The sequence below is a fragment of the Podarcis melisellensis genome (genome assembly GCF_964234715.1).
Source record: "Podarcis melisellensis genome assembly, chromosome: 4".
Lineage (NCBI taxonomy): Eukaryota > Metazoa > Chordata > Lepidosauria > Squamata > Lacertidae > Podarcis > Podarcis melisellensis.
Genome location: NC_138531.1, coordinates 22,421,557 through 22,440,897, shown reverse-complemented (window position 1 = coordinate 22,440,897; position 19,341 = coordinate 22,421,557). Strand labels below are relative to the sequence as shown.

Below are 19,341 nucleotides of genomic sequence, written 5' to 3'. Positions count from 1 at the left end.
CAGTCCATGAATTACATATCCTGAGGAAAGCTCGGTTACCTATTTATAGATCTTGCCCTTTTCTACCAAACTAGATCAAGTGCTTTATTCAGTACATGACTGTAGGAGAGGAACTCATTTGCTCCAAGTGTCATCAAGGCAGCCTTTTACCTGCCATGAATGAAACCAGAAGATGTTTTGAATTGCTAGACCTGCTTCAAATGCGCTTTTTTCATATACATAACACTATACGCCGTACCAGCATCGCTTTCAATTTTTTGAAAGCTTTTTGCAAGTACAGAATAGGCAGCCAATAACAATGATAGTATACATAAAGCAGACGTTCACATTATCATCATTGCAGTTTCTTTATGTGACAGAGATGCATGCAAATATCTGCAGTGGTTCTGCATAACTCTAATATTTCCTAATGTTAGAAAGGGGAAATAATATCATCTGTTCAGCAGAACTGAAATCAAAACATGAATATTTCACCTTCAAACATTCAAAGCGCACATTCAAAGTCAAAAAATGTAGATGGTCTTGTTCATCCATTCAAAGAAGACCCCTGAAGTAGTCAGCTTGCTTACTCTGTCATGTTTTTGTTGGTCCAAATAAAGCTAATACCTACTGTTACTTTTGGATTCAGCTAGTCTCTTATTTAGCTGAATCAAAATTGTAGCTGTTATTTGGATTCCAATCAGCTGCAAATGTATTAGAGTTTTAGAACAGCACATCAATGCCAACAAGACTACTTTGTCTGAGAATTAAGTTGGCCATCTTGATTTTAAGACAAGTGATACAATTCTTCCCGTGCTCTTCTTGCTGACTGTTTAAAATGTTCATGTTATGGGGTGGTGTTTCTATCTGCCATTTAAGGCACCATTGCTCACATGGACCCAGGGCCTGTTGCACCTCAGCTTCTGAAGATGAGCTCTCCTGCTGCACAGATAATCCCCTGGCCATCTTGTCTGAGAATCCCAAGAATTCCCGGATCTAGTTGGGTCCTGGACTCTGCTAAGTAGTGGGGGCTTAGCCATCTACTGATAAGGAATCCTCTGGCTGAGCCATGACAATTACCCTCTCCCCCTGCAGGCCCAATGTCCTCCTTTCTGAATGTATGGGAGCCTTCTGCAACACTGTGGGAGGTGGTGAGGGGGACTGCAGGGGGGAGTGGAAATTGGCAAATGTTATCTCTCCCCCTTCTGCTGGCAGGAGCATCCCATCATCTCCATGGAACTCTGCTCCAGGAATTCTCCCACCAATACGAGGGAAGTCTGGATCCAAACTGATGCACGCTATTCTGCAGGGTTTATTAAGGGTGTCAAAGTTCATGATGACTATTGTCTTGTTAGTGAAAGAATTTTGAATATTTTGGGCTGACTATTTTTTAAGGTCTTTAAACAGGTGCCAACAGCAGTTTCATAGTAAGCAATGTCATCACAGGGATATCATCAACGTGGTCCCAATTAGGAAACTGTATTTGCTTAATGGGAAAGGAAGTAGGTAATCCTACTCTGGTGCCAAACACTTCCAGGGTGTACACACCTTTTCCTCTGCATTTACGTAAGTAGGAAAACTCAATGTTCCAAAGAGCTTATGAAAATATTTCCACATTAGCGCTTTATCTGCTACTAATATAATTAAATCTATTGAAGGTTAAACACATCAAAGTACCTAGCATGAATCAATGTGGGGGAAAATATTTTATAAAAACTATTCATTGCTGACTGGTTTTATCTGATATGAAAGGGCAAAACATCAATGGCAAATGACTAAAATCTAGTTAATCTTTCATTGTTGAAGACATGAAAGAAGCTGACTAAGGGTCATCTATTCATTACAAAACATTCCACACACAATGTATTACTAAAAAAAGAGAGAGAAGAGGGGAGGATAGGCAAGAGGGAGAGAGGGAGACAGAGAAAGAGATATGCTTTACACAGGGGAAGAAGGTTCTGCATCAAGGTGCTAAAACAAAGTGAATGCTACTTTTATGAACTGTGAAATGGTCTTTTTAATGCCAAAGTAAGCATCAAGCTGAACTGACACAAGGGTATCTCATGTGGCTCAGTCTTTAGTATGTACTAGATGCCAGGGCAAAACGGTTATTAAGAAGACTCAGGCAAAATGCTTCAAACATGGCACAAGGCTAGCTACAAACCTGATGCGTAGGAGTCTGTCGTGGATCCGATGACACAGTCTAGCGCTGTGAAAAGTACTGAACCCATAGGTGGGGAACCTGTGGCTTTCCAGGATGCTGCTGAACTCCAACTCCTATTAGTCCCAGCCGGGATGGTGGGAGTTGTATTCTAACAACATCTGGAGAGCAACAGGTTTCATATTCCTGCTCTCACCCATTAAGATCTAAGGAGAAGTGTGTTGCTTGCTCTCTGCTTAAGTTAGAATTTTCCATTGCAAACAGCAAGTCTTTCCCAGTAGTAGTACCTGGCTGTGAAATGTTCACTCCAACTATGGCTATAAAGAGCCCAGATCAGACCTTTAGAATAAATAAAACATGCATGTGTACAGATAGATTAAATGTGACATATATAAGAGGAATTTCAGGTTTGATCTGTTTCCTGCAATGTAGGTGTTCTGATTGACAAGTCGATTGTATTGTGACTTCTGAACTTTCTTCCTGTATATCCTGTTGTTCCTTCCTGTAAACTATTCTTGGTTACCATTTCATAGGGAGAAGACAGAATAAATAAGGATTCGGCTGACAGCTTGGAAACTCAGCAGTAGCTACTTGTTCCCATGGCGTATGTTTAAGGGATAGCCACTTTGGCATCCAAAAACAGGTATCACAGTCTGTACCGTCTCCTAGAGAAAGAAAAAGGATCTGAGTTTCTGGAGTGTTTGCAAGAAAGTTTAGGCAAGATGCTGAATCATCCCATGCTAAGTCATTCCTGTTTCTGCCCATAGCCGTATACAAAGGTGAAGATTTTTATTTAAGAATAAAAGTATGCAAAGGACTATAGCCTCAAGATAGTTTACGCAAGAAACAACTGACAGATCAGTCCTTAATTTGGAACTGACAGAACTCCAGAACTCTGAAATTCAGAAAATCATCATGGCATCAACTAGGAATTTCAGGTAATAAATTGCAGATGCTCAATTGCAAATTGGAACTTGTGGTTTGGGACTATTATACGGGTCAAATATTGAAAGTGATAATGAGAAGGTTCACAAAACACACTACAGTACTAAAACTAAGTGACACAGAAATAAGCTGATACTATTGTATTCATGTCTTGTTCATATTCATTTCAAAAAGCTTTGATATAGGAAGTAGGGAGGTGATGGGTCATTTTTTGATGCCTCTACCCAGAGTTTTTGGAACATAATCCCTGAAACAATAGTAGGAAAGACTGTTTGGATAGTGCAGAAAGAAATGATACAGTCTGTTCCATGTATTTAAAATTCTACAAATACTGCAAATTAAATGGAAAAAGTAGCCAAGTAACAAAAGTAATTTCTGCTCCCAACACGGGCATTGGCAGTGACTCGTTAAGAGGTCTAATTAATGATTAAAGTTGACGAGTAGCTGAAGAGAAGAGGGGGACAGCCCATGAGTCCAAGGAGGTTTTATTCTGATTTTTCTCAGCCAACAGCACCTACCCGCTCGCCCTCCCACACTCACTGCCAGAAGTCAAAAACTTCACTAGACTTTAAAAGCCTTTATATATCCCAAGAAGCTCTTTGGATCTCAGTCATATTCATACTTATATACCACTCTTTTACCCAAGTAACTGACAGTGGCAAATGTAGCACTTCCAGACAATCCCTATCACAGAGCAATCCTCTGATATAAAGTGTAGCAATAATTTTGTAGGATCCCATTTCCAGAACTTCAAAATAAGCACATCTGCTTTATTTCCATGTTTCTAGGCTGGTGCCCTCTCACTTTTGCAAAAGTCTCAGTTCCTTTCAGTGCATCATGTGGAAGCACAAAAATAAGACTACTGTTCTGGCAACAGATCCCAGGAATTGCTCACTTGCATTTCTTGGGTTTTGCTACTTTACGTTTTCTAAACCATATGTCACAGCTCTAAACCAAATGCTGCTTTTTGCTTATAGGTTAATGTTTCCAGATGAAGCTAGTTACTAAATGAGAAGTGTTCCTCTGCTTTTAATGTACTTTCAGTTTAGAATTTCCCCTCTTCACCAAGGATACTTGCAACCAAACAGAGTCAATAGGCACAATGCATTTAATTCCAGTAAGTACACAGAAAGCATTATGCACACAAAATGAAGAATACGAACACAGGACACTCCAGTTCAAATGTCTGCCATACTCTTGGTGACATTGGTCAATGTGATTCTTAAGCCTCCATTGGTAAAATGGAAATTACAGGAAACTTTACAGGGTTACCACAAGAAAAAGAAGTTGAATCATTCCTAACAAACAGTGCTGAAATATGTTTTAAGAGTCCATTAGGCAAATTTTAGTGCTACTATTTCAGTAGAACTATTAAGAAGGTCTTCGGATAATGACAGATAACACAAATCATGCCCATCTCCTGGATTTTGTATGACCCTTAAATAGGTGTCATTTTAATCCTGAAGCTACTCCCTACACCTCGTATAACACTTATTCCCTATTTCTTTTCATCTGACCCAGAAAAAATTATTCCTTATACTTATGCTAATCCTCCACTTACCACCTACTCTATTATTTGTCTCTTTTGCTTTCTTCTTCTCTACATTAATTCCTGACACTTCTTTTGATCTAGCCTATTAGTTACTTTTTTGCTATCAATTCATCCCGATAAAGAATTGCCTGCTATAATGTTATATTTAATGTTTCAGAGCAATATTTTATTGACTCACTACTCTCTTCCTACCTACTTCTGGATAATGATGAATATTCAGGCTATATCACAGGGTGAAACCATCTACAAACTATATCCTGTTTTCGTTTTGTTTCTACATTGATGTACCTGAAGCTCTCTTAAAATGCTTCATTTGTAGGTAATACTTCTCATTTAATATTTCTCCAAAACAGCAAATGCAGTCACACTGGCTACTGACAACTCATTATTATTTTCTTTGTAATAGTAATGCTCTCCAGTAAGTTAAGGGTATGCTATTTTCACTAATTATTTCTTCTTTTTAAATGGAACACTGCACTGAACTTGCTGGTGATTTGTAGAAAAAAGTGAAACATTCATTTTGCTCACGAAGAACTGATCAAGTTTCTCATTGCCAAATGACATTTGAGACCAATATAGATCAAGGGCGGACAACTCTTGTAGCTCTAGAAGTTATTCTATTGTTCCAACAATAGTCTGAGGGCTAAAAGAACATTTCTGCCACACGACCAAATTGCTCATGGATTGTTATACTCTGTTATAGACATGTTGCCCATCACATTTAAGGACTTTACATTTATGAAACAGCTGGGCCATTACATACAAAATCCCAGAGAGAAATAACATTAAAAGCAATTTATTTGACTGACCATACCTTAAAGAAAACTCTGCTACATATGCTGGGACTGGATGGAATTGCTTTGAGTGCTAGATCTGATTGGCAATGCTCACTTGCAATTTTCACTAAGGTTGACACTCCTAAAAAATATTGCCTAAGATGCAGAAGACCATGGGTGCAGCACAAATTTGGCACAGTACACATGCTGCTCTTAAAAAGTGAATACATAAAACTTTTACTCAGGTAAGAGTATGTGCTTATATCAGCAATAGCAGGTTTCTGGGTTCAGGCCCCCTTCCTAAACTCCACAGTTATCACAGACTGACTTTAACACGCATAGTATAGCTAGGTTCCACACATTCACTTGTTTCACAGAAAATCAAGTTTTACTGTGCAATCAGTAGCAAACATACAAAGCTATCATGAAATAACTCACAACTGCTATTTGCTGAATAACTACATAAAGGGAAGCTGTAATACTGCAATAATTAATTCACATAAATCACTTTACAGTTTGCCCCATTTTCATCCATGTGCCTTCTTAAGCTTCTGTGCAGCTAAGAAACTTGGCCACTCTGTATGTGACATACAGCTGGGCAGAACATAATCAAAAATCAAATAAGGATACATCTTTTACATGACATGATTAATCAGAGTAAACAGATTAGTTTGTAACAAGGCAAAAAGGCACCCCAATTACAGCCTGGAAGAAAGCTCCCTAGCTTTAAAAGAAGTATAAATAAAATACAAAAAAAAACCCCAATGGTATAAGTCTGGGGTATCTGACCTGTGGGACATATTTAGCCCTTCAAGACATTTTCGTAACCTATTCAAGACCCCACCCCCTTGGCAATTTGGCAGTGGCAAGTTTAACCTTTTACCAATACTATTCAATGCTGCTTCCTCACTGTGGGAGCACTTTTACAGTGCTTGGCATTAACTTCCGGGAGGGGGGAACGGACACATACAGGATTGGGACAGAGACTGCTGCTTACGCCCACTCATCAGATCATCTTTATCACTGGGGTGGGGCCGCAATGTTGAAGCCTCTCTGCCCATCCCGGTGCCAAGATCAGGGTACAGAGCACTCCCTTGCGCGGCTCACCAGGTGATGATTTATGCGTGGGAAGAGTGAGAACCTGTATCCTAGTACCAGGATAGCTGTCCCTTCCCTTGTTCATTATCTGCAACCCATGTGTCCGTGTGCAGGGGGCAGGCATGTGGGTTTAAGTGTGTGTGTCTTTGGGTGTGTAGCTGCTATCTGTTCTGTGTATGTGCCCTGTGTGTATGAGTGAGATGGAAAGACTTTCCCCACTCACAGTCCTTCAGAATTAAAATGCTATGTTAAGTTCAATTTCCTTTTCCCAGTGATTCCAGCCCGGTGTGGTCTTTACTTTTTGGAAAACACATTAACCAAAGGCTGCATTAGAGAAGACAATGGTGCTAATGAATGTATGCGCAGATCTTCAGAGAACTGCTTGTCCTAAAGCTGTGGAAGCAGCAGAACTCCTCGAGGAATGAATTGTAATGTCTTTTGGTGGGAAATGACCCTGGTACTAATAAGCCAAACTAATCCAATCACTCATCCAATTAATCACTGTGGAAGTGGAAACCCTGGAACTCCAAGAAAGCTGGCCATCAGATATGCAATCAGTGGCTATTAGGCATGATGGTTATGTTCTCTCTCCACTGTCAGAAGCACTATGCCTCTAAACGCCAGTTGCTAGGAATCAGAAGCAAAAAGTGTGCAGTTGCACTCAGCTCCTGTTTACAGGCTTCACATGGGCAACCTGTTGGCTATTGTGAGGACAGGATGCAGGTCTAGTTGGGCCGTTGGCATAATCTAGCAGCGCTCTTCTTCTGCTCTTAACACGATTCGAGTTTGTTTTCTTCTCCAAAACAGAAAACTGACAACTCTTATAACATCCACAAAGCGCCATTCTTTCTCCTTGGATGAGGCAGAAAGAAGGCAAGACCAACTCTTCAGTCCTAATGAACTAGTTCGCCTTTCAAATTGATGCATCGTTCTTATTTTATTTAAAACGTTTCTCAGAAGAGTCCAGGGCTGTGTACAAAAACATGAATAAAATTATTAGAGAGATGCTTGAAAATTACTGGTTGCTGGGGGGAAACAATGGGGGTGTCTTCATTGTGTTCCTGGAAACATCTGGCCGACGAGGTCATGTTGAAGATTAGATGCACCATTAATCGGATCCAGTAGAGCTCTTCCAAGGGCTCTCCTTATGCTCCTTTATATTCATCAAGTGAAGGCGGTTGCTGCACCATTTCCTGTTCTCTCACATTAGCTATATGTGTTAGCAAGGTTGAAGAATGCTTCTGCTAAAGGAAGGCTTCTTTTAAAACAAATTGTGGACATGTGACTTTATTTTAGCTTTGCAGTTCTTTGTGTGAACCATAAGGTGTTCTACTTATGAAGCGGATATTATTTTAAGAGAATGAGCTTTGATGTCCCAAAGAAAAGTGATGTTTCTAGTATTGAAAAAGACTAAAAAGAGAATTTCAGAAATGCTCCTGTAAAATCATTTCACTTTATTTTACACTGTGCCTGATGAAAAACAAGGAGGGACAGTGTCATACCAAAAATTAGATTGTATTATGGAATACCAGATTTTCTGTCATTTTCAGGATTTTTCTTCTTCTTACGTTTAGCACCCAGAAGCATTAGACTTCAATTACAGTGGTACCATGTGGTATGCTTCAGGTTACATACGCTTCAGGTTACAGACTCCGCTACCCCGGAAATAGTACCTCAGGTTAAGAACTTTGCTTCAGGATGAGAACACAAATCGTGCTCCGGCGGCGCGGCAGCAGCAGGAGGCCCCGTTAGCTAAAGTGGTGCTTCAGGTTAAGAACAGTTTCAGGTTAAGAACGGACCTCCAGAACGAATTAAGTACTTAAGACGAGGTACCACTGTAGTGGCAAAACGGGCGAGCTTCTGCTGGGAAACTAAGGGATAAAAATGGACACAAATCTTAATACACATCCTGACATTCAAGCCAAAACTATGCTATGGTACTAGACCAGAAAAACTTTAAATGCAAATCTTCTACACTTGCACGGAAAGTGTTGGTGAGCGAGGAGCAACTGAGGAACCACAAGGGACAGGGAATCTGACCCTTCCCCCATGTTTGCACCTGCCCAGCTGAGGTCAGAAGACATTGGGAGATAGTCCACGGAAGTTGAGAGGTGGGAAGTTTCAGTACCTCCAGGCCATGGACCCTCTTCTCCTTTCCTTTACATTCCACCCCACCTCACCTTCCTTTGCCCATGAACAAGGTAGATCGATGTTCAACAACACCAGTCTGCCACCATCACATACATTTTGGATCTTAAAAGCTCCACCAACACAAAACTTAGAACTATGAGAAAGGGGGCTATAGATCATAGTGTGAGAGCACATGCTTAGTATTCAGAAGGTCCCAGGTACAATCCTCAGTGACTTCTACGAGACAGGGTGGGAAAGACTTCTGTTAGAAGCTCTAGAGATCTGCAGCTATAGTATTAGATTAGATCAGACTAGGCACAAGTTAGTTTCAAATGTTCATATTGCCTACTGGGTAGAGACCTCACCTATAATGACTAGAGATACTAAAATTACATTTAAAAATACTGTTCTTCAAGTTTTATAAGCCCTAAAATCTGCACTGTTTAATCTTTCTTCTCATCCAGATACTGTACGAAGACTTGTCTTTCTAGTAAATGAGCTTATTGTATGAGGGACATGTAAGCTTACCCGCACAGTCTAGAGTAGCAAGATCTTCCACTCTTACAAACAGTCAAATACGGATACAAAATGAATTCTTCTGAACAAAGCTATGTTTCCTTAATAACAACAGTTGTATAAACATAAGGTCTTCTCTGTTAAAGGGAAACAGACATCAAAAAGCAGTAAAACATGGAACCCTAAACCCTTCTTTCTTTGAAGAAATGTGTTTGAAGCGAGGTGTTTCTAGTTATGGGTGAGTGAAATGAGAATTCAGCTGCAACAAACGGACATCCAGCCCCTATGAAGGACTAATTAGATCCATCTGAGAAGCTGTGTCTATACTGCTTTACACATTTCAAAAAGGGAAGCTCTGGTCTAGTCTTTTGAAAAGACTACATCAAAACAGTTAGTCACATCTAGCCACTACAGCGGCGTTATTTTCTTTTCTTTTTTCTTATAGAGCATTAAGAGCCATATTAAAGTCATGTTAATAAGCCTGCCTTGCCCTGAGAAAGGCAATGAAATTTGGAGGGAAGAAAGCAAGCCTGGGCAGCATTGCTCCTAGAAATCTCCCCACTAAGCCTGAATTTCAGAGGTGCTGATGCAAAAGGAAGTAATCCAGCACATCGCATGTGCTCAAATCAAATAAATCAGCTTAAAATGAAGTGGCAGCAACCAGGACACACAGAGCTAACTACTATTTCTGTTGATTCATGTCTAGCCTCTCCATACAGCACTCAACATGCTGATAAAGATAACTACTGCTGCTATGCCAGCAAAAGGAGCTCACAGTTATCTTGTCGGTCTTAAAAATAAATGGTCGCAATCCACCTCATACGCCTATGTACTGCTCCCATTAATTTCAGCAAAGCTTGTGCAGAATGTTTTCTAAATGGATTGTGCCTAGAGCGTTCATTTTGTATCCCAGCCTCCACTCACCGCCGCCCCCAGCCACGCCCCGGCAACTGCAATTCTTTCTATTCATCAGACAGCGACCCAGTTCACAAGTCATGGTAAACAATAGTTAATGGATTTTTGGTAAACCTGTTGATCTTGGCCGCTTTGTTCCTCCCTGCTAGTGTGCCAAAGAAACAAACTATGCGCCTAGTCTGGCATTACATCCAAAGTGGGGACTCTGGCTTCTTTTATTCAAACCAACCACGATCATTAAACCAAAAACAAACCTAGGTTACAGATCATAGCTTATTTGGGGTGGAACAAATCAAATCACAATCCTTGGTTCAAACACAAATGATTCTCCTTTATATGATGTGCAAACAGGACCTTAATGTCGCTTTGCATAATAGGTACCTGCATTATTCCCTGTTCTCCACCGTCAGGTGGTGTTCAAGGACTGCATGCAGAAGAGGAAAGAAGAAGCCTTTGTAGCAGCATGCTATGGGATTATTATAAATCATATTGTAGTCAGAAGCTAGCACAAAACATTCCTTTTTTGACCAGCAGACATGTTTTGAGAAAGTACTGTGGGCACCAGTCACAAAATGGCTGCTATAGGAGTATGGAATAACACAAAATTAGAGAAAGCATATTAGCCATTGCTGCCCTCTGCCATCTCACTTCCAGACAACCAAAGGAAGTCAACTACATATGTCTTGCTGATCCCAATTACGGAGATCACACAATATTGATTTCTCTCTCTCTCTCTCTCTCTCTCTCTCTCTCTCTCTCTCTCTCACACACACACACACACACACACACACTCTGACACTGTTGCTGTTCAGTAACTTGAAAGCAGATCCCTGTACCACAAAAACAACAACACAATGTGGCCACACATACTCACTCACTTGCACCCACATGTAGTTTCAAAGCTATGAACAGAAGGCCAGCATGAGTGGCTCCAGCAAGAAAGAAATGGGTTCATTTGTATAATTGGTCATTTGACCAAATTCCCAAGTTAGCTGAAACATTGGTACGGCTGAAAATGAAGGGGGGGGTGTTGATTTCTAAAACCTGACCCAAACATGTTCCTCATGCAGTCTTGTCCCATTATGATTTATCACTCATTTGTTGCTGAATGTCTAAAGCCTCAACTGAAAAGCACTGAGTTAGGGATAACTTCAGCTCTACATGCAATGTTTGATGTATCAGGTGCGCAATGGCCATTATCTGTCTATGCTGATATCATCATGCATGATGAAAATGCATGTTTCATTTGAAAGATGACTTTAATTTGTGGAAATGTATTTTGAATGTTATTTTATCTGCCATTAATATAAAAGTGTACACATCCAAATTTCAAGCTATGTTAGCGTATCTCGGAGAAACATTGATCGACTGAAATACGCGGGACCTCTTACAGGGCAGGTAAACAATTTTACAGCCAGAAGGAGCAGGAAAATACCTCATGTGGAAACAGTTAAATATATATATTTGAGGTGTGGGGATCCAAAGAAAATAAAGTGGGGTGGTTAATTTATTCAAGTTCTGAATGAATAGGGAAGATTTTGCTTGACACATAAAAGGTAACAGCAAAGGTGTCAGGGTTAATCTTCCTTGGGGAGCTCCATAGTTGGGAATTAACCATAGAAGAATGTTCTGCCATCACTATCTCCCTGCTCTGTGCTGGCAATACACCTGGAGAAGGGCTTTCATCTCAGCTACCAGGTGGGTTCCTTACGTAAGTGGGCAGTCTTTTGGGTAGGCTGAAGCTAGACTCTTTGGGGTGGGCAATCACTGCCACTCTCCAGATGTTGCTGGACTCCTATCAGCAAAAACTCAAGGGCCACAGGTTACCCACTCCTTCTTTAAGGCAATGATCCCATACTATCCCAGGCTTAGAAGGTCTAAAGAGAGGGAAGCAAGTCTCTAATTGCTTTATCCAAAACATTTGTAACTATGAAAACCTCTGCCATGCCCCACTAATTTACCTTCCCTCCACCAAACCTTAAAATCCCCCAATGCTTTATTCTTTTACTGTAGACATTGTGCCCCGGTCCTTTCATGGTTCTAATTTCCATTTCCTGCATCTTTTCTAGCTCTACAGTATTCATTTACGAGATGGGGCAACCAGAGCAGTACACAGTATTCCAAATATAGCATTCCTGTGCAATGCCAATCATCTGTTGTATAATATATAGCAGCTTCCTACACCAAATGCTTCTCCTCTTCCACTTTTTTGTGTGTGTCCATTCAGGTAACACAGGAAAGATTGAGGCGGCGGCAATACTGGGAAGGATTCTCAAGGATAGCGGCTGCTGAAAATACAAAGCTTTCCATACAGACAGGGTTGGCTCCACCTATAGCCTTAGCTTTCTACACAGCTCAGTGGAATCTGCTTCTTGCATCCATGTGTCTCCTTAATGTGAACAGGGAGACCTAGATCAAAGAGGTTAGGTTTCCATTCATTTTTAAAAGGACAGCGGGAGAGTAGGGGGAGGGGGCCAAGAATATGGCTGGAATGTATACTGGTCAAAAAAGGTCATCACCCCAACACAAGAGGACATAAGATTCCAAAACAAAATGGTAAGCATGAAAGATGAGAAGGGACAGGAAGTTGATTAAATAGAAAATATTCCACAACACTATAAATATTTATGCAAAGCAAATTCTGCAAAGCACTGAGTATTGCTGGAGCCATGAACACACTTATGTAAATAGGGAAAATACAGGTGCCAAGTAAGGAAGAGGTGTTCAGCTTAATTACAAAACTATTTGAAGACATCATTAACAACTTTTAAGTGTTCATTAAAATATACAGAGAATTGTTAACATGCAAGAAAGCCCATGGAATTATTTTCTAATGTTTATTAGTGTTTATTTTTCAAGTTTATTTTGTAAAAGTAAGCTTTTGTAGAAGTGAACTCATTGGAGAACTCGTTCTTAATTCCATTCCAGAACACATCTGGTGTGTTTGCCAGCTTTGAGAAAGGCAACGGCCCCAGTTTAAAAGAAGTAGCCTGAGTTAAGAATACTTGACATTCAAGTGGCTGGAAACAGGATGCGTGGAGCTAGCCATCTCTAACCCTTTATCCCCAAGACGTTAAATATCAGGAGGATACCAAAACGAGCATGCTTTCCAGTTTCCCAATTGAGACATTCACAGCAGAGAGAGAAGTAAACCAAATAAATACTGAGAAAGTGAAAAGGATGAATCTATGGAAAGATAGCACAATTATCTTTTACTCCTTTATTCCTCGCTGAACATTCCTCCTCTCGGTGGCAGGAAAATTATAGAGCGGTGAATTAGATAGATTCAACGTTTTACAATACTGGGCTATTGTATGTAGATTCGCCATTGTTTATACTTCTAAATTCTTCTAGCCTCTACCTATTAGCTTTACAATAAATTTAACATTATTTTGCTCCACAAAAGCATTCCACCATGGAGAAATATGGTCACTGCTAAGATCTTTATGGTACTGTTATTCTTTCAAGGTGTCTAGACAACATGAGTTCCATTGTTCTCTGCAAGGTTATCTCCAGAAACATTAGAGTGGGTAAAAAAAACCAACCACTTGCAGCTTAGAAGCAACAGGGTGGAGCCCCTCCCCATATGGAGCAGTTAAGTGCCCTTCCACGTCAAGAGGAATAATAATAATAATAATAATAATAATAATAATAATAATAATAATAATAATAATTTATTTATACCCCACCCATCTGGCTGGGTTTCTCCAGCCACTCTGGGCGGCTTCCAACAAAACACTAAAATACAATAACCTATTAAACATTAAAAGTTTCCCTAAACAGGGCTGCCTTTAGATGTCTTCTAAAAGTTTGATAGTTATTTTTCTCTTTGACATCTGGTGGGAGGGCGTTCCACAGGGCGGGTGCCACTACCGAGAAGGTCCTCTGTCTGGTTCCCTGTAACTTGGCTTCTCATAGCGAGGGAACCGCCAGAAGGCCCTTGGCACTGGACCTCAGTGTCCGGGTAGAACAATGGGGGTAGAGACGCTCCTTCAGTTATACTGGACCGAGGCCGTTTAGGGCTTTAAAGGTCAGCGCCAACACTAGGGGATTTACAGCCGAGTCCTTTTGTAATTTCTCTTTTCTTCTTTTGTATATTGAAACCAGTACAATACTGTACGTGGCCAAGAGAAGAAAAGAGAAGGGGAGGGGAGACCAAATGGGACTGCTGCAGGAAAAGGAGAGAAGGAAGAAGCCAGCTTGCCTTGCCCCAAGCTTTTTGCTTAAGCCTTATCTATTGCATGCTGGGAAGGACTGATCTGAAGGCATGAAGAGTCTAGTGTCTTAAAAAAAACCCAGCAAAGATTAGGCCCTGCCTCTTGGTCCAGAGGAAGGCCCTCCTGAAACTATGACCTGGTTCATACATAATGCGAAAACAAGCCATGACTTAGCATGAAGGTGCAAATGTGCAGCTTCGCAGGGAGATCGCGTTCACTTTCCTCAGCCTCCCCTCCTACTGCAATGCTGCAGCAAGCAAAGCCATGGTTTGCTTCAGCATTATGTTCAAACTGGGCTCATGATTTATCTTTCTCCACACAAAACTGGTAGCCAAGGTTTGTTCTATGTCTTGCTGCTCATGGTCTTTCTGGGGGAGATAAGCTATGAGCCTGGGTTCAGATGTAATGATGAGCCAAACCATCAGCAACGTGGCAGCAGGAAGACTGGTGTAAAAGCAAAGTGATCAAAATCTTGTCTCTGGGAACCCACAAATTTGCTTGTTTATGCTAGTTTGGCTTAGTGTTGCATTCAAAATGGGCTTTTACCACAACATACAGTATAAAAGAACAGCATAAAAATCTGACCTGCCCTTACATAAAATAGCTAGTTAGAATAGAAAGGTCACCCAAACGGGCTGTGAAAATTCATCAGCAGCAAGTTTCAGTTCTCAGACATTTCCAGGCAAAAAAACACACAAACACACACTTTCTCCATTGTGCCATATTGTAGCCTTAAGCCTGTTGAATAATATGCAGTGTTAGCACACAGCTCAGAGACTGACCACTTGTGCATCTTTCTTGGAGTGCATACTTACCTTGTTTTCATGACGTCAGTTTCAAAATCTTCTTTAAAAAAAATGCTACTGCAATGTTACCAAATCTAACATCAGACCTTACATCAGGTATGTGCCTTTAGCCACTGGTCTTCACCAAACAGCAAGGATTCCAGTGTTTGAAACAAAATAACTTGGTGTATGGGCCGCTTTTATTACGTGGCAATAATTCAGTAATAATTTTTAGACAGTTCTGATAGTAATTTCCCGTTTTTATTACCATCATATTGCTAAGAATCATCTCATCATCATTATGAAGTGTGTGCAAATAAATAAGGATTTCAGCTTCTAGTTTTGGGCCAAAAGTCAATACCACATAACAATAAAATCTTGACTGCTTGTGAAAAGAGAACAATGGCTTACCAAGAATGTAGACCCTTGACATGAAGCTATAACTGAGTGAGTTGTTTCCCCCAGCTGGATTGATAGCTCCCAGTTGTTAGCATCAGGTGGAACAACAGAAACCCTAAAGCAACAGAAAGATGAATAAGAGTACTTTAAACATCCTCAACCCATGTTTGATCACTGGCTCTCTCCATGGTTTTTATCACAAGATTTTAAAAAAATGATAACTATGACTTGGATCATATACTATATGCATATAAATTTTTCAGATGCCATGGTTTATTTATTCCGCCTCTCCAATAAGGCAGCTTACAACACCTAGCAAAACAATATTGTAAAAATATCCCATAGACACAAAACAACCCCCAAAATTTTTGCAACTGGCTTCCAAACATGTTATTTTCCTGAAGCAGGCAGGTCTCTGCACTCTACACATGGCTTCCTGGCAATATCACTTGCATTTATGTGATGGGACGATGAGCTGCTTGTGCGTAAAATGCAAGTCCCTCAGAGTTTGATCAGGCTTTCAAACCTCTGCCTGTGACGGAGCCCCTCCAGCATGGCTGCGTCAATCACTAGTAGAATCCGAAAGTGGCTGCTTTCGGAAACGTTTCCAACATAAAAGCTCCTTAACGGAAACACGTCGTCTGGCCTCTCGGCGTGACAGTTTCCGTCGAGGTGTGGGTGTCCCTATAGGAGGTCCTGAGACCTCCCCACTGGTTTCGCTTGAAGCGTCTCTGAGCCATCCCTCCGACTCACTTTCCCTTGGAGTTCTTGCTCGCCCTCTACTGGTTCCCTCTTCCGCTGCTACTGCTCTCTCACCCTCAGTGAGCCTTTGCGCCTCCGGCGCTTTAGATGTCAGTTCCCTGACATCCACCTCCCCTCCAGGGCCCCCTTCACCCCCTCCCGTCTCCTCTCCTACTGGCGGTGAGGAGGTAAAACCCTTGAAAGAACCTCCCTCATCTTCCGACGTCGCGAACACTTCCTTCCACTTGTTGCTGTTCCTACTCTCTAGGTACTCTTCGTCATCAGAGTCCACTCCCTCTTCCAACTCCGACTCCGCGAACCCTTCCATTTCCTCTTCCTCATCGGTGGTGCCGAAATACTCCCTCCTAAACCTTGCTATCGGCTGAGGTTTCCTCGGGAACCTTTGATGGAACGTTTCTGTTAAAACCTCGTCATTGACTTCCTGCGCACTTACCCAGGTGTTTTCTGACTCCGGTTCCCCTTCCCACGCCACTAAATACTCCACCTGATTTCCCTTCCACCTGGAATCGAGGATTTCCGCTACATGGTTGCGGCGTTCCCTCTCTTCCAAGGCTGGTCCCCTGACGTGCTCCCCTTCACCTCCTCCCCTGTATGGTGACAGTAACGACCTGTGGAACACTGGGTGCAATTTCATGTGATTGGGTAATCGGAGTTTGAAAGCTACCGGGTTGACCTGCTGAATCACCTCAAAGGGTCCCAATCTTCTGGGCCTCAGTTTCTTACAACCCCCTTTGAACGGCAACCCTTGGGTTGACAACCACACTTGATCCCCCACCCTTATGGTTTCACCTTCCCTTCTGTTCTTGTCTGCCTGCTTCTTATATTGTGCCTTAGCCCTTTCTAAGTTGAGCTGGAGCTGCTGATGGATGGCTTCCATCTCTTCTACAAAATGTTCAGCCGCTGGGACGCTCCATCTCTCCCCTCCTTCCCCTGGAAATGCCCTGGGGTGACACCCGTAATTAGCCAAAAAGGGACTCATCCCTGTGGACACATTCTCCGCATTATTGTAGGCAAATTCTGCCAACGCCAACTTTTCGACCCAATCGTTCTCTCTTTCATTGACATAACACCTAAGATATTGTTGAAGAATGCCATTTGCCCTTTCCGCCTGCCCGTTGGTTTCAGGGTGCCGGGCAGTTGAAAAATTGACTTCCACGTGTAACAAGCTCATGAGCTTCCTCCAGAACCTGGAAGTAAATTGTTTGCCTCGATCTGAGATCACCCTCGAGGGAGCCCCGTGCAACCTAAAGATATGTTCCACAAACAACTTCGCCGTTTCTTCCGCTGTGACTGCATGTGAGCATGCTACAAAGTGGCACATCTTAGTTAACAGGTCTACTACTACCATGATGGCTGTTTTCCCCTTGGACCTTGGCAGATCCGTCATAAAATCTATTGATATCGCTTCCCAAGGCCGTTCTGGTGTGGGTAAAGGTTCTAATAACCCTGCCGGCGCCCTTCTTTCCCCTTTGGCTCGCTGACATTGGTCACACCCTCTTACATACTCCCTTACATCTTCCCTCACCTTAGGCCACCAAAATTCCCTGGTAACCAACCACATGGTCTTGTGTTGCCCAAAATGTCCCGCCGTGGGGCTATCATGCAACTGCTTGAGTACTCTCCCCCTCAATTCACCTTCGGGTATATACAGTGCCCCTTTGTAATACAATGCCCCATTTATTTCCTCAAAACCTCCGGGGCTCTCGCCCTCCCCCCTGAGACCTCTGAGCTTATCCTGGGCATATTCATCATTTTCCGTTTCCTCCACCAGTTCTCGTTGCCCCACCATCGCCGCCCCACACACCCAGCGGTCCTCCGGGATGACATGTCTCTCTTCGATCACCCCCTCCCCTTCCCAATATTCTGGTTTGCGTGAGAGCGCGTCCGCCCTGACGTTTTCTGGGCCTGGCACATAACAAATCTCAAAGTTAAATTTGGAGAATTCCTGTGCCCATCTCACTTGTCGTTGGTTGAGCACTCGAGCTGTTCTCCAATACTCTAAATTTTTGTGGTCGGTGCACACTTGCACCTTGTGTTGTGCCCCAATTAATAAATGTCTCCACCTCCGGAATGCTTCGTGAATGGCAAGTAGTTCCCTGTCATACACCGTGTAATTCCTCTCGGACTTATTCAGCTTCCGCGAGAAGAAGGCACACGGTCTCCACTCCGACGCACTCCTCCCCGGTTGAAGAAGGACCGCCCCTACCGCCCGGTCGGATGCATCTGTTTCCACTCTCATGGGTTTTCGTAAATCCACATGCAGAAGTTGTTCTTCCGAGGCGAAAGCCCTTTTCAGTTCTTCAAAGGCTCGATCCGCCTCTGCCGTCCAAACAAATTTCTTCTTGCTGCTGAGACAGTCGGTGATGGGCGCCGTCAAGTGGGCAAAGTTCTTGATGAACTTCCGATAAAAGTTCCCAAATCCCAAGAATCTTTGCACGTCCTTCTTGGTCTTCGGTGTCTTCCATTCCAGTACCGCTTGGACCTTGCCTGGATCCATGGCCAATCCCTTGTCTGACAAGCGGTACCCCAGGAATTCCACCTCCTTGGTATGAAACTGGCACTTCTCCAGTTTCACCCACAGCTGGTTGGCTTGCAGCCTGCCCAACACTTCTCGAACGTCCCTCACATGCTGTTCCTCATTTTCCGAATACACCAACACGTCGTCTAAAAAGGCCACACAATTCTTGTAGAGCAAAGGTCCCAGAACGTGGTTTATAAAAGCTTGAAAACACGCGGAGCCCCCTTGTAGACCGAAGGGCATAACGAGGTATTCAAAGGCTCCCAACGGGGTAAACATGGTGGTCTTCCATTCATCTCCCTTCCTTATGCGTATCAGATTGTACGCCCCCCGCAGGTCCAGTTTTGTAAAAATCTTTCCCTTCCTTACTCTGGTCAAAATGTCATCAATTCGGGGCATAGGGAAAGCCAGGGGCTCCGACACTGCATTGAGGGCCCTGAAGTCACACACCAGTCTCGGTTTGTCTGTGTTCTTTTTGTCCACAAAGAACACTGGGCTGCCCCCCACCGCTCGGGACTCTCTGATGAAACCTCGCTTCAAGTTTTTGTCAATGAACTCCCTCAGCTCCTGCATCTCCCTGTCTGACAT

General features: G+C 42.4%; 1 protein-coding gene across 2 annotated transcripts in view; it reads right to left on the bottom strand.

Moving 5' to 3' along the window:
* The window catches only part of PCCA (propionyl-CoA carboxylase subunit alpha), a 251,208-nt gene that overhangs the window by 72,755 nt on the left and 159,112 nt on the right, over positions 1-19,341 (bottom strand). For both annotated transcript variants that reach the window (XM_081908204.1, XM_081908203.1), the window contains exon 19: positions 15,486-15,588. In XM_081908204.1, the coding sequence (XP_081764330.1) occupies positions 15,486-15,588 (103 nt within the window). The remainder of the gene's footprint in view (positions 1-15,485; positions 15,589-19,341) is intronic.